The sequence below is a fragment of the Lynx rufus genome, unplaced genomic scaffold (genome assembly GCF_022079265.1).
Source record: "Lynx rufus isolate CCGP_SWC_20201006 ecotype Redwood Valley unplaced genomic scaffold, mLynRuf1.p SCAF_27, whole genome shotgun sequence".
NCBI lineage: Eukaryota > Metazoa > Chordata > Mammalia > Carnivora > Felidae > Lynx > Lynx rufus.
The window spans coordinates 2,063,110-2,076,286 of NW_025814842.1; the positions used below are offsets into that span (position 1 = coordinate 2,063,110).

The 13,177-nt window shown below is 65.3% G+C and overlaps 1 protein-coding gene and 1 long non-coding RNA gene across 3 annotated transcripts; one reads left to right on the top strand and one right to left on the bottom strand.

Annotated features, from left to right (window-relative positions):
• The first annotated feature begins 436 nt into the window (after positions 1–436).
• AMZ1 (archaelysin family metallopeptidase 1) lies at positions 437–7,091 on the top strand. Its single transcript, XM_047089515.1, has 6 exons — positions 437–740; positions 1,911–2,078; positions 3,941–4,069; positions 4,323–4,492; positions 4,909–5,085; positions 6,558–7,091. The coding sequence occupies exons 1-6, from the start codon at positions 437–439 to the stop codon at positions 7,089–7,091; spliced, it is 1,482 nt and encodes a 493-aa protein (XP_046945471.1).
• On the bottom strand, positions 6,392–12,830 carry LOC124519336 (uncharacterized). Of its 2 annotated transcripts, none has more exons than XR_006964086.1 (3): positions 8,116–12,830; positions 7,274–7,529; positions 6,392–6,902 (listed from the first exon to the last, which is right to left on the bottom strand). It is a non-coding gene; the product is annotated as an uncharacterized LOC124519336 (long non-coding RNA). The 2 variants fall into 2 exon arrangements; XR_006964085.1 differs by lacking the exon at positions 6,392–6,902 and having other exon boundaries at positions 7,251–7,529; positions 8,116–8,286; positions 9,227–12,830.
• Positions 12,831–13,177: the final 347 nt, after the last annotated feature.

Sequence of the window (13,177 nt, forward strand, 5' to 3'; positions counted from 1 at the left end):
GTGGCATAGCTGTCCGTCCCGGGTGCCCCCTCCCATCTGAGGGCGAGTCCGTGGGAGTGGGCGCTGGGGCTCCGTGGAAACAAGCTCCCCACTGGGGGTGGGGGAGTAGGACCCTCCCCTGAGCTGGGCGCTGGTGCCTGTGCAGCGGCCAGAGACAATGTCCTTCTTCTGCTCCTCCTGCCTCAGAGACCCGGCCCCTGTTCTCAGTGTGCGTGTCCCCCTCCCCAGGGTGCTGCCAGGCCTGGAGGCGGCCGAGCCACCCCCTGCAGTCACCGAGGAGGCCCGACACCGGGAGGGGCCCTTGGCTCAGCGTCCAGCTGTGGGGAACCTTCGGCGGTTCTGACCGGCCCGCAGGAAGGCTCCGGAAGAGATCGTGGCTGTCCCCTGTGGGGTTCATGGGCAACAGCAGGGGCTTCCCGGAGCGGCCGGGCCCGCCATGCTGCAGTGCAGGCCGGCCCAGGAGTTCAGCTTCGGCCCGCGGGCCCTGAAGGAGGCGCTGGTGTCCAGCGACCCCACCCTGCGGCGTCTCTACGCGTCCGCCTTCACCCCTGCGGAGAGGCTGTTCCTGGCCGAGGCCTACAACCCCCAGAGGACCCTCTTCTGCCCGCTGCTCATCCACACGGCCTTCGACTGGCTCCTCAGCCGTCCCGAGGCCCCCGAGGACTTCCAGACCTTCCACGCCTCCCTGCCGCCCCGGAGGCAGAGCCCTGCCCGGAAGCACATCTACCTGCAGCCCATCGGTACGAGGTGGGGGGCCGCGTACCCTGGGCCGCCGGGCCCGCAGCGGGTGGGCATCGTGGAGCCAGCCGCGCCCCGCTGGGGAGCCGGAGTCTGAGTCTCGCACAAGGCAGGGTGTCTGGGCTCCGGGCCGGGCGGGGAGGCCCCCGCTGGGACCGGGCCCTCCGCCCGCCCAGCTCAGACACCGCTCTGGAAGCCAGGGACCGGGGGGCCTTTACGGCCGCGTCGCCCCTCCCCTGTTGCGCACAGGGTGTGCCGCCCCAGGCGCTGTGCCGGGGCCCTCCAGAGACTGCGTTCCTCCCAGCCCGCCTGCCCTGTGTCCCAGGCCGGGAAACCGGCCCCGGGAGGTCACCTGACCTGCCGCGGACGATGGGCACAGGTGGGGTTTGAACGCAGGCTCAGTTGACCCCGAGGCCGTGCTGGGGAGGCCGGCCGGGCCTGGCGAGGGTAAGCGTTCTCCGCGAGGCCTGCTGGGCAAGGGCTGGGGCGGACAGGGGGCCTTGGCCGGCTGTCCACGCGGTGAGGGCAGAGGGTGGCGCCTGGCTTTGCAGAGGACCGACCACCAGGCCCGAGCAGAGCTGAGGGGGCCGGAGGCCTGCGGCCACCCTCGTTCTCCAACCCCTTGCGGCCCGTCCGCCGTCCCTGGCTCGAGCTGTGTCCGGCAAACAGCGCCCAAACCATCCGCTTCGTTCTGTCCCCTGCCAGCAGCTCACCGGGGCCTGCGAAACCCTCACGAGCAGACGCGTGGGTGCTTGTTCATGTGCGTTTTGGGGCCTGAGGTGGCCTGGGGCTCTGCGTTTCTAGCCAGACGCCCGCCCCGGGCCCCTGCAGCCGGCCCTCGCTCGGTGCGCGTCTGTCCTCCTGCAGCAGTCTGGTGTGGCTGCCCCGGGGGCGTCCTGCCCGCACGCCTCCTGTGTCCCGCTCTGCTCCTGCCATCCGGCCAGCCTCAGCCTCGGGGACTCTGGATGCCGGCCCGGGGCCCCCCTGCCCCTCCCTGAGGGGCTCCCCACCTTCCAGACCTCTCTCATCGGGGCGTTGCCCTTTCTTGCGGCTTTCTCCTTTCCGTGAAGGCAGGTCCACGGTGGCCTCCTGCGCCCGGTGGCCGTGGCTGGCGGGGGGGCGGGGCGCAGGCGGGTGGGGGTGGGGCCGCTGACGGGCCGTCCCGCCCCCAGATCTGAGCGAGGGCCCGGCGGGTGGCGCTCTGCTGGAGTACCTGCGCGACTGCACGGAGGCCTTCTTCCTGGGCTTGCAGGTCCGGTGCCTGCCCTCGGTGGCGGCCGCGTCCATACACTGCTCCTCACGTCCCAGCCAGGACTCCGACAAGCTCCAGCTCCACACGGGTGGGTGATGGGCGCGGGGGAGGGGGGTGGGGAGGGCACGGGCCCTTTCCACGAGGCAGAAGGCGGGAGGAAGGAATCCTCGCCCCGTTTCTTTGCGGGGGGGGGACCTCTATTCCCCAGGCTTTTGAAGAGCAAGGCTAAAACCAGCCTCCTTCCCCGTCTGGAGGCCAGACGACCCTCCCAGCGTGCGCTGGAGACCCCAGGGCATGACGGGTGGGGGAGGCAAGCCCTTCTCGGGCGCCTGCCGCCTTGTAAGGCACCCCTGTAGACTTTTGCCCTGCACGTGTCCAGCCCCCACCAGCCCCCAGGTCACTGGCAGCTGGAGAGCGGCCGGGTCGCGGGGCACAGATGGGCCTCAGGCGCTCAGATGTGCGGGGCACCCGGACTCGGGTCTAGGGAGGCCCCAGGAGCAGGCTGGGCACTTTGGGTGTCGCTGGGGCTGGAGGGCCCGGTGTCTCAGCCGTGGCGGGAAACCCCTCCGGCCCCTCCTCCGGCTCCAGGCAGGGCCCCCCTGCTCCGCCTCTGTGCCTTTTCTCTCCTTGGGCTGTGAAGCCCGCACATCGAGTTCCTAATTTTAGTTCTCCCCTTTCCATTTCTGTCGTTTCTGGTGGGTTCTTTCTCAAATCGGCAATATACATTTTTTTAACGTTTCTTATTTTTATTTTTTGAGAGAACAGGTGCGCGCCAGTGGGGGAGGGGCAGAGAGAGGGGGACAGAGGATCTGAAGTGGGCTCTACACTGACAGGCTGCCCACGCCGAGCCCCACGCGGGGCTCGAACTCACGAACCGTGAGATCATGACCTGAGCCGACGTCAGACGCTCAACCGAGGGAGCCACCCAGGTGCCCCCAGCAGTATCACTTCTTAAAAATACCAGTTTCCCGCTAAGATTTAAGTTCAGTATGGATAGCCACAAACACAGGTGCTTTTCGGTTCCGCCGTCTGGCGCGTGCTGGTGGCCTACTCGTGGTCTTTCCGTTCATTCTGTCTTGGTATTTTTTCTCGTTAGCTGGACATACCACTTGGAAACTTAGTTTACCTTTTTGGAGATCTAGTGGCCTGGGGTGATGTGATTCGTGCTGGGTTCGTGCCGGGGGCGGGGCTCTGCTTTTCCTCTGCCAGCCCCCTGTGGGTACACAGCTTTTCTGGGCCGTCCGTGGGCCTGGGAGCGGGGTCTGCAACCCTCCCTCATCTCTGAAGGGGCTCAGTCTTAGCTAGTCTGCTTCAGTTCTCTCCTTGGATCCAAGTTCTCATCAGGTTTCGGATTTTTTTTTTTTTTTTAATCCTGTTTACTGAGGCATAATTCACATGCACTGACATTCTCTGTTTTGCGTGTAATGGCCCTGTGAGCCTGGACGAGCACCCCCGTGACCCAGTTGCCATTGTCATCAGACTTAGCTTGTTTTGCCTCCCAAGACGCGCTCGGTCCCCCGTGGCCGACTCCGCTCCCACCTCGGATGCTTTAAGAAGCCGTGTTTTGTATTTCACTCAGCTTATCTGGTTTGTCTTCGGCGGGAGGGCTGGTCTCAATCCCCAGCGCGTGTGACAGGAGCTGCTGGCACTGAGTTTTCAGGGTTGACAGGGAGCTCTTGGCTGGGACAGGTGTCATTCTAATGGTAGCATGTCCCTTTCTGTGTCCCGGGCTGCAAGTTTGTCACTCTGAGACGCTCTCCTGGCCGTGGACCTTCCTGGCCCTGCCTTTGTCCCCTGCCTTCAGGACACTGTCCTGCTGCAGGCGTGGTCCCCGAGCCCTGTGTCTCTGTCGACCCACCACGGCACCTTCAGCCCTCTCTGACCCTCTGCCTCTTCTTTCTGGGGACCCTAATGACTGCACTGAGCCCTGTGGCTCCTCTGTCCCCACAGACGGGATCCTGTCTTTCCTGAAGAGCAGCAAGCCGGGCGACGCGCTGTGCGTGCTGGGCCTCACGCTGTCTGACCTGTACCCCTGCGAGGCCTGGAGCTTCACGTTCGGCAAGTTCCTGCCAGGGCACGGTGAGCCTCCGCCCCGGCAGCCCCCGCCTCGGCCGAGCTTGCGGGGCCCGTCCCGGGGAAGACGATGCGAGCACGCGCACGGAAACCGCTGCCCTCGAACGTGCGGCCGTGCCCTTCCTGCCCAGCCCTGGGCTGCTGCCGGGGGGCCGGCCTGCAGGAGCCGTGCGTCCTGAGGGGTGGGGTGGGGGGGGCCCTGCTCCTGCGCCCCCGGGTGAGGTGACCCGCGAGCCCGTGTGTCTCCACCTCTCCCCAGAAGTGGGCGTTTGCAGCTTTGCCCGTTTCTCGGGGGAGCTCCTGCAGCCGGGGCCTGGCGCCTCGGAGGCAGCCGCGGTCCAGGCGGCAGCCGACGGCCCCGAGACACCAGTGCAGGACCCAGGCCGGACACTGTGTTTCAGCGCCCTGGGGCTGGCCCAGTGCTGCAAGGTGGGCGTGGAGGCCAGGGTGTGGGGGTCACCGCACAGGTGGAGGGAGGAAGTGGGCAGAAGCACTGGGGGCTCTGGCCAGTTCGGGGAATGTGCCAAGGATGTGCGATCAGACACGGGGGTGTGAGCAGGCAGCCGCTGAGTCCCCTGTCCCGCCCTCACCGGGACCACCCTGCTTCCCTGTAGAGAGCGTAGGAACGAAGGCCGAGCTGCCAAGACCTTTGCCTAAGGTCACTCGGCTGGGCAGCGGCAGAGATTCGAACCCGTGTCTGTCTGATGCCCCAGGGCCATCCGTCTGTGCCCCGTGCTGTCAGGACCGGGACGCGGGGGGCTGATGGACCGCTTCCCGGTGGCCTAGGCCCCTCTGGGGCGTCCCGGGGATCGGCTGCAAGGTCAGTGGCGGGCCTTCCCCCGCAGGTCACCTGCCACGAGCTCTGTCACCTGCTGGGCCTGGGGAGTTGCCGCTGGCTGGGCTGCATCATGCAGGGGGCGCTCAGCCTGGAGGAGGCCCTGCGGCGGCCCCTGGACCTCTGTCCCATATGTCTGCGGAAGCTGCAGCACGTCCTGGGCTTCAAGCTCATCGACAGGTACAAGGTGAGCGGCTCTGAGGGGGGGGGGCCCCCGGGGCAGGGACCGCAGCAGGCCAGCGCCTGGCCTGGGGCCCCGCGCGGGAGTCCGAGAGCAGAGGATAGTTGGGTCCCGGGTGAGAGAACCCCAGGGGAGCAGACAGACCCGCGTGCCTGCCGGTCGGCACCTTCCTGCTCTGCTGGGCAGCGTGTGGCGCCCGAGCCTGGCCCGTGGCGCGCACCCAGCAACGGTGGCCGTCGGGGCGCAGGGGGGACAAAGGGTGGACGGCTCTTCTCAGGCAAACATGGGAAATACCAGCTCTGAACGGTGGGTGGGTGCTGGGCGCGCCCACCACGCCACCCCTGCGTCGGCCGGGGCCGCCGGCTCCGGTGGCTGGGGTCCGCGCGGGAGGAGACCCGAGCGGGCCTGGCAGGGGGCGGCCGCACTCTGGACGCGGTCCTCTCCTGCTCGGCCCGGTTTGGGGCGAGCCGCGGGCGCTGCTGCCCTCTGCTGTCGGCTGGAGGAGCTGCCGGGGGCGCGGCGCGGGCCCTGTGGGCGGAGCCTCCGCGGCGGGAAGCCTGCTCGGCGGACTCCAACTTGATTCTGAGTTCAGCCTCCAGAGGCCCGCGGTGTTTATCAAGGCCTCTCCACCGAAGAGCTTTGGCTTAATTTTAAAACCAAAAGTTTTAAGCCAGAAGCTGTTTGCGGTTCTGGGAAAAACCCCGGAGGCAGGCAGCCCGGGCCGCGACGGGGTGGCTGGCGGGGGAGGGGGGTGTGCTTCTTGGCCAGGCAGCCCCTGGCCGGGGAGGGCCTGCGTGTGTCACAGGCTCCCAGGGGTGCTGCGGCTCGGGGACCCCGCTTTGGAGGACCCCCAAGCTGCCCCCAGGAAGTGGCCTGCCCGCCTGGAGCCGGGAGCCCACAGGCAGCCCCGCTGAGGGTCCTCACGGCGGTGGGGTGGGGCGAGCGTGCTGCCGGGGCGGCGACGGCCAGGCGAAGGGAGGCTCGGCACACGCGTCCTTCCGGGGCTTGGTCATTGGGCACAACCTTCCGCGGCTTCCGCCCCGGAGCTGCTGTGCCCTGGGTGGCGCCTCCCCTGCGAGTTGGTGGAGGAGGACGGGACAGCTCTCGGGGACTCTCTGGGAGGTGACCTGGGGGTGGGAGAGGGGCCGGCCGGGAGCACTCTGTGCCGGTGCACCCCTGCTGGGGACAGAGGCGTGGGCCGTAGTGGTGGTGTCTCCCGTCCTAGCACACGAATGGGGGGGGGGGGGGGCGCATCCGCCAGGGCGGAAGCCAGGGTACGACGAAGTAGGAACGGACAAAGTGAGGAGTTTTGGGTATTTATTGTTGTGAATGCAGCCTGAGGTCAAGTGTACACTCGGTAGAATTTAACTGCTCCGGAGCTGGCCCCACAGGGCGCCTGGCGGGCACAGGGGCCGGCAGCGCGCGGACGAGGTGAGGGACGGGGCCCAGGACACCCAGCCCGTGTCTCTCCCTCACAGAGACTTTACGCCTGGACTCGAGCCGGGTCGCGGCCCGACGCGGATGCAGGGGCGCCGTCCGCCTCGGACGAGACTCCGCCCTGCAGCGCCGACTCGGGCCTGAGCTGCGACAGCGGGTCGGAGCCCCTGACCCCCGACACGTGGAGCCACACCTTCTCCGCGGGCCCCGAGCCGGAGCCCGAGGAGGGGCTGGGCTCCCCGGCCGCCCCGGACAGCCCGCCTGGGTGCGGCCCCGCCGTGGACGCCATCAGGGAGCACGGACGGTGGCTGGAGCGCTGCATCCGGGCCCTGGAGCGGGAGGTGACGGAGGAGGAGCTGGCGCAGGTGGACGGCGCCGTGGAGGCCCTGGCGGGGTGGGAGATGTTCACGGGGCGGCTCCCGGCCCCCAGGCAGGACCCGCCCTGCGGCCGAGAGGGCTCAGGGCTGCGCCGGGTCCTGGGCGACACGTTCTCCTCCCTGAGGAGGAAGCTGAGCACGCGCAAGCTGTCCAAGGCGGGCTCGTCCCCCCGCCGCTGGCGGGAGGAGGGGAATTAGACGGGGGCCCGTCGCCCGGAGGGGAACATCGCGTGGGGCCCTGCGTCCTGCCCCCTCACCCCGGCCCCTGCGGAGGGTCCTCGGGCCCAGCCTGGATGGCGGCTTCCTGGGCCTGGGGCCCAACCCGTGTGCCCATCTCCGTCCCCCCCCCCCCCCCCAGAGCGGGGCCTTCTCACACTCACGGCTTTCCTGTCCTCAGGCCTTCACGCTGTGTCCCTGACACCTTCTCCGCCTGCTGTCACCCTTGGTGTTCTGACAAAAGGGGCCTGTGGTGTTGACAACTCGTTCTAACAAGTGTTGAGGCCGTGGGGGGCCGGCTACCCCGGGGGGTCAACTGTCCCCGTTTACTTCTGTCAAACTTTGCTTCCCGCATCTGAAATCCTTCCGTGTGCTCCCATGTTTGCCGGTGCCGGCTTCACTAGCAGGGGGCCCCTGGGCCTGCGGGGAGAGAAACCTCTGGTTGCAACAGCCGAGGAGCATGGTCACCTGGAAGGAGGCAAGCAAGGGGGTGGCTCTGAAACGTGAGGGGCTAACAAAAACCGTGTAAAATACGAAACACAATGCAGGTTGCAGAGTATTCGCCCCCCCCCCCCCCAGCCCTGCCCCAAGCAAACAGGGTGGAAGGTTCCTTGTAATTGGACACCAGGCTAGGCTGCGGGATCCCAGACCCCAAAAGGCCCAGCGTAGATATGGCCCCAGGCCTTGGTTGTGGCTTCTGGGAGGCGTCGCCGGGACCTGGAGGGAACTGGCGGAAAGCGGGGAGAAGATGAACAGCCAGGTGGGCAGAGGGGGGCCCAGGACCTGAGGGAGACCAGTCCGGGGCTGTCGCTGTGAGCACGACCCCCCCCCCCCCAACTTTAGTGCCTTAAAGCCCCAACCCTGTGCTTAGAGCTCAGGACTTTGCAGTGGGGACAGAGCCTGGGGGAAGGCAGGTGCCCGGGCCTGGCTGTGGGGTCTGCCAGGAGGCCCCCAGAGCATCACCCTCGCTGTACCCCAGCTCCTGGGGAGGGGCCCTGGGTCCTACCTTTGAAGGGTGGTGGCAAGGTCCGGAAGACCATGGGGGATGGGATCACCTCCTCCGCGTATGACCTAGCTTCCCGGTCCCTTCCGTCTTCTGCCAAAGGTCTGTCTCCAGTCCGATGGACTCGGGGAGCTGGGGGCCTCAGGGGCTCAGCATGTGCCATGGGGGTGACGGCTGCGGGCGGGAACGTGGGGAGAATAAAACTTGGAGGCACCGAGACCAGAGGTTCCTTCCTACATCTAGTACCACTGCAGGGGGGCGGGTGGAGAGCAGTTGGAGACGGTCCCCAGGGGAGGCGGCTCAGGCGGAGGTCGTAATGAACGCCATCTGCTCGCGCAGAGTCGCGGGTCACGAGCCCTGGCGCGGCCGAGCACCTCACCCGAGCTGACCCGCAGGAGCTACACATGAGGCTTCTGAGAAGCCAGGGCCTGGGCTGGTTTTTGTTTTTGTCTTTTTTAAATAAACACACCAAGTGGACTGTACTGCCTGGAAGGTCCGTATCAGTCCCAGGTCCCCGTGAGTCCCACACATCCCCGAGGGCCCAGGCCAAGAGCGAGAAGGGAGCTAAAAATACTCTGGGGTCACGACATCATCTGCATTGCGGTTCCTGTGTGAGACGGGGCCAGGAACGCTTCCCGCACCTTCCGAAGCAGCATTAACACATCAAAACTGTTCTAATGAAGCTGGAGGAAAAGCCTGGCCGTTTCTGGGCCCCTCCGCCCGAGTGCCTGCCACCCACACGCTGCCAGGGTCCGAGAGAGGGCTTGGGGGCCTGTTCGTAGGTTCTCCTGGGACGGCTGGTTCAGACCTTTCTGGGAAGAACAAAATTTCCAGAAGGGCTTAAAAATAACCCCCCAAACATGCCATGGCCCAGCCAAGCAGCTAATGTTAAAGCTGAGTCCAAATTTAGATCCCATCAAGTTCAAGAGAGGCCACGCCCTTCCAGGGGTGCGTGTGCCCACATCCAAGGTCTGAGCATAGAGCCCCGACAGGCAGTGGGGGGGGGGGGTGGGGTCGGCTGGAGTCAAATCCACCTGGGAAAGGACCCGCCAACCTTCCTACAAATAAACTGTGCAATCGAATGAGTCCTCCCAAGCCCCAGGAACTTTCTTACCTCCATCCTCCTCGATTCTCGACAACCCTGGCAAGAATGCTGCCCTCCTCCGGAGACCTGGGCTTGGGGGTCGGCCGGAGACTGCAAGGCTGCAGACCTTCTGTATTCTGGCTCTTTCCTAGGAGCACACAGGTAAGTCCAAGGGGCGGGGCGGGGGTCAGCAGCCGCAGCACATTGGGCTGACTCCCTGGAGGTCTGGGCAGCCGCCTGGGTGGGTGACCAGCACTCTGGGGTGAGTCGTCCCCAGCTGAACGGGAGTGTCCCTGGGAAAGCCAGGAGGGTCCGGGCCTCACCAGGCAGCTCCCAAACTGGAGCTGGAAACCCTTCCGGCCCGGGCCTCAGAGGTCACCTCTGCCGGGAGAGGCCCAACCAAGCCTGGAGACTCCTGATCACAGTGGGGCGGCTACACAGGTACAGGGAACCGGATTCAAGGACGCTCAGGGAAAGAGCAAACTTCCAGCCCTCAGAGAGCCCGGCAGAGAAGGCAGACCCTCAGGGTCAGCTGGAGCACAGCACACAGCACCCTGATGCGGGAGGAGCCGGGATAACCCAGGTTTAGGTTTGAACTCGCTAGTGGCTACAGACGCAAAGGGAAACAAACCTGTCAGGGCTCTGTTTAAAAAAGCAATTTCCAAGAAAGGTCCTGGGGTCACTAGCGTTCCGTCCAATCCCAGCTATCCCGCCTGGTCATGACCAGGGCAACCCTCGACTCGCATGGCCGGGGCCACGTGCCTGCCACGGGCACGGTCCCGGGGGGATCCGTGACCCCGCCTCTGCTGGGACCCCGGGCACCCACCAAGTTCCCTGGAAACACCATCGGCCGGGTTCCACGTCAGGGACTCCACGGGGCTGCTGCCCACGCATCTCCATCGGGACCCTTTTGTGGCCGTGCGTCACCTGTCCCCGGGGCCTCCTGCCACGCTGACTGCTCCTGCTTCTCGGGCGCTGTCCCCTCCCTCCGGCCACTTCCTCGGCTGGCCACGGCCGACACGGCTTCCTCCCGGGTGCCCGGGACACGCTTCACGGCACTGCTCCCCCATGTCTGTGAGTCCGGGTAAGGGGTGTCTCACTGGCCTGAGGTCAGCGGGGCCGGCCACGGAGCTGCGCGTTGCTCACCAGCTCGAGGCCGCCGCAGCACAAGCGGGCACACGCTCACCGGCCGCCACAGCAGGCCGACAAAGCAGAGGGCTCCCGGGGCGCTTGATTCCGTCTGAGGCCGACCTCACTTTGATTTCCCACCTTCAGACTTGCAGCAACAGAAGCTGACCTCCTGGTTCTCGCCACACCGGGTCAGAGTAAGAGAGCTGTCAGCTGGACTGTTTGTGACCTTTCCTCATGGACGCGGCCTCTCACCGGGGGCCCGTCGGTGGGCCTGCTGCCTTTGTCCCTCGGCCCGCCCGTGGGGACACTCCTGGGAGCTGCATGTGACAGGCGAGTCACGGAAGCCGGGGGGGCCAGAGCTGGGACACACGGGGTCGCAGGAGGAGAGCGAGAGCACCGTGTGGGGTCCTGAGCCTGCAGAAAGGAGCCGCCTAATGTCAAAGGCAGGAACACACCATCCTCCGTCCACTTGGCCTAAGTGTACGAGCAGGAAAAATAAAGGGAGGGACACATGGGCCTCAGCCACGTTCTACCTACATCCCTTGGGAGTGACCTGGGTGCTCCCCCCGAACACCCCACTGGAGACACTTCACCGAAGGTGGGACAGTGGCATTCTGGCTGGCACGCGGCAGCCCTAGTGGGACGGGAGGCGGAGGCCCCACAGCGCTACCTCTCCTTCACTCTGCCCTCGGGCCTGCCCTCCCCCGCTCCGGCTTCTCCCTGCAGGGCTCGGGAGGTGGAGCTCTGTCTGTCGGTCCGGCACCAGCTTGTCATGGGTCCCGAGCCCTGCAGCCCATGGCCCCGTCCCCAGGAGCCCTCTCTCAATGGCACCAAATTCGTCCAGATTACATCCGCTCCAGTCACAACCAGATTAAACTGCTTGATGGGCACTGTTTGTATTTTTTTTTTTAAAGATTTTGTATTTAAGCAGTCTCCTTGCCCAGCGTGGGCCTGGAACTCCCAACCCCCAAGAGTGGTATTCTCGACTAAGCCAGCCGGGTGCCATCATTCCTATTTTTAAAAGCCCCGAAGCCAAGGGGAAACATACAACCTGAACGTAGGCATCTCTGTGCCGAGGCTCCGGACAACTGTGCCATGTGGGGAAAATTCCATGTAGTTCAAATTTTCTGAACCACTTCTGTGTGACATTATCGTTCTCAAATAAATAAATGCTGTCAACCTGAATGAAGAAAAGGCTTTGCGGGCAGAGGGTGAGGTCCACCTGACACCCACCCTTGGAATCCGTGAGGGCGGCAGGTGCACATGGCCCTGGGTGTCCGAGGGGCTCTGGCCCTCGCCCACGTGGGCAGGCCTGGAGGGTCTGGTCCCCTTGGCCACACACACGCCCTCGAGGAACCTCTACGTTCATAATATCCCTGCCGGCGGGGTTTAAAAATCCAATTTACCAAACCGACTCAGTTCCTAAATGCACAGTACCTGTTTCCAAGCTTTCTGGGGTCAAGGTTGATGCTTTATGAAATCACAGAATGAAAACAAAAGGCTAGTTTCGTTTTTTGGGGTGGGGGGGTGGGGTCATTACTTCTATTCGCACTAATGTGACCCACATCGTCTTTTCTGCCTGGACACCAGAGGTTCAATGCGGTCACCCAGCGGCCCGCTCACCTCCCATCCAGGCAGCAAGTCTGCCCGTGGAAGGGCAGGGGTGAAGACGGCGGCGTGCCGTGGGGGGAGCCCCGGCCGTACGAGGCGTTCCTGCCAGGGGAGCCAGCACCCCGCAGGACGAAGGGCCAGCGGGGACGGGCCGGAGTTACGGAGGCGAAGGACGGGCACGAGACAGGCACGCTTCATCCACAGCAAAACCGCGAGGGGGCCCGGGGTTCTGGAAAGTACAGTTTGGCCCAGGCGGCTGTGGATGCCCCGCTAAACACACACCGCGGGTTCCCCGGCCACACGGCCCCCTCCATCCTAAACATGTCACACGCGGCGGCCGCAGGCAGCAGGAGCTGGCGGTGGGGGGCCGGATGCAACACGCCAGGAAAACAAACGTCATTCAAGGCAAACGTGAAGACACTCAGAAAAGCCACATACGCTGAACGTGCTACGCCCACCACCGGAGCCGCACAGGGCGTTTTCACACCTCACGGTAAGGATTTTAACCCGGTGCACGTCTTCACAGACGGAGGCCTGTCCCAGGACCTCCGTGGGCAGGCTCAGCGTGGCCCTTTCACGGCGGTGCCCGTGACGGAGCCCGTGGCTGTCATCCTGGGGCTTCCTTCAGTGTGTAACGACCCCGGAAGGGCTCAGAGCTGGTGTCTTCAAGCGAACGCTGCAGCGAGAATGTCACGGCAGCCCCGGCCTCCTGCAGCGTCCTCTGCGCTGGCTCAGTGGCGGGAGCGGCCGCGGCAAGGGGGCCACGCGGGGGGCACTGGTAGGGCGCTCGCGGGGCACAGGGTCAACCATGGGGTGGCTGGCCACGTAACGCTGTACTGTGTCACGGGACAACCTGCCAATCTGAACAAGGTCCAAAGGTATTCGCGAAGGTTCTAGAGACGGACAGCCTCCAGAGAGCCGTTTTAAATTTCTTTGTAAGCGGGCTCGGTTGAGAGTCCAATAAGATCTCAACCCCGAACAGGACAGACGATGGAGAACACGGCCACAGCTGCCACGGACTGCCCGCGGGAGGTCCCCCCCATGCCTCCACCCGCCACCCACAGACCGGCCGGCGAGACCTCCACCCACCTGCTGCAGGCGGGTCCGGGAAAGGTGTGCGGCTCCCCCAGGCGTCCCCCTGACGGCGTGGCCCAGTCGGGGAGCCCCAGAGAACCTCGGGCTGATCTGAAGGCTCCCAGTGACCCAGAGCTTCCTGTCGACGGCTGGCACTGACCTGTT

Coding starts and splice junctions, on each gene's coding strand:
- AMZ1 (XM_047089515.1), top strand. CDS start 437: ATGCTGCAGTGCAGGCCGGCCCAGGAGTTCAGCTTCGGCCCGCGGGCC. Junction 2,079..3,940: donor CAAGCTCCAGCTCCACACGG/GTGGGTGATGGG, acceptor CTGTCCCCACAG/ACGGGATCCTGTCTTTCCTG. Junction 5,086..6,557: donor AGCTCATCGACAGGTACAAG/GTGAGCGGCTCT, acceptor TCTCCCTCACAG/AGACTTTACGCCTGGACTCG.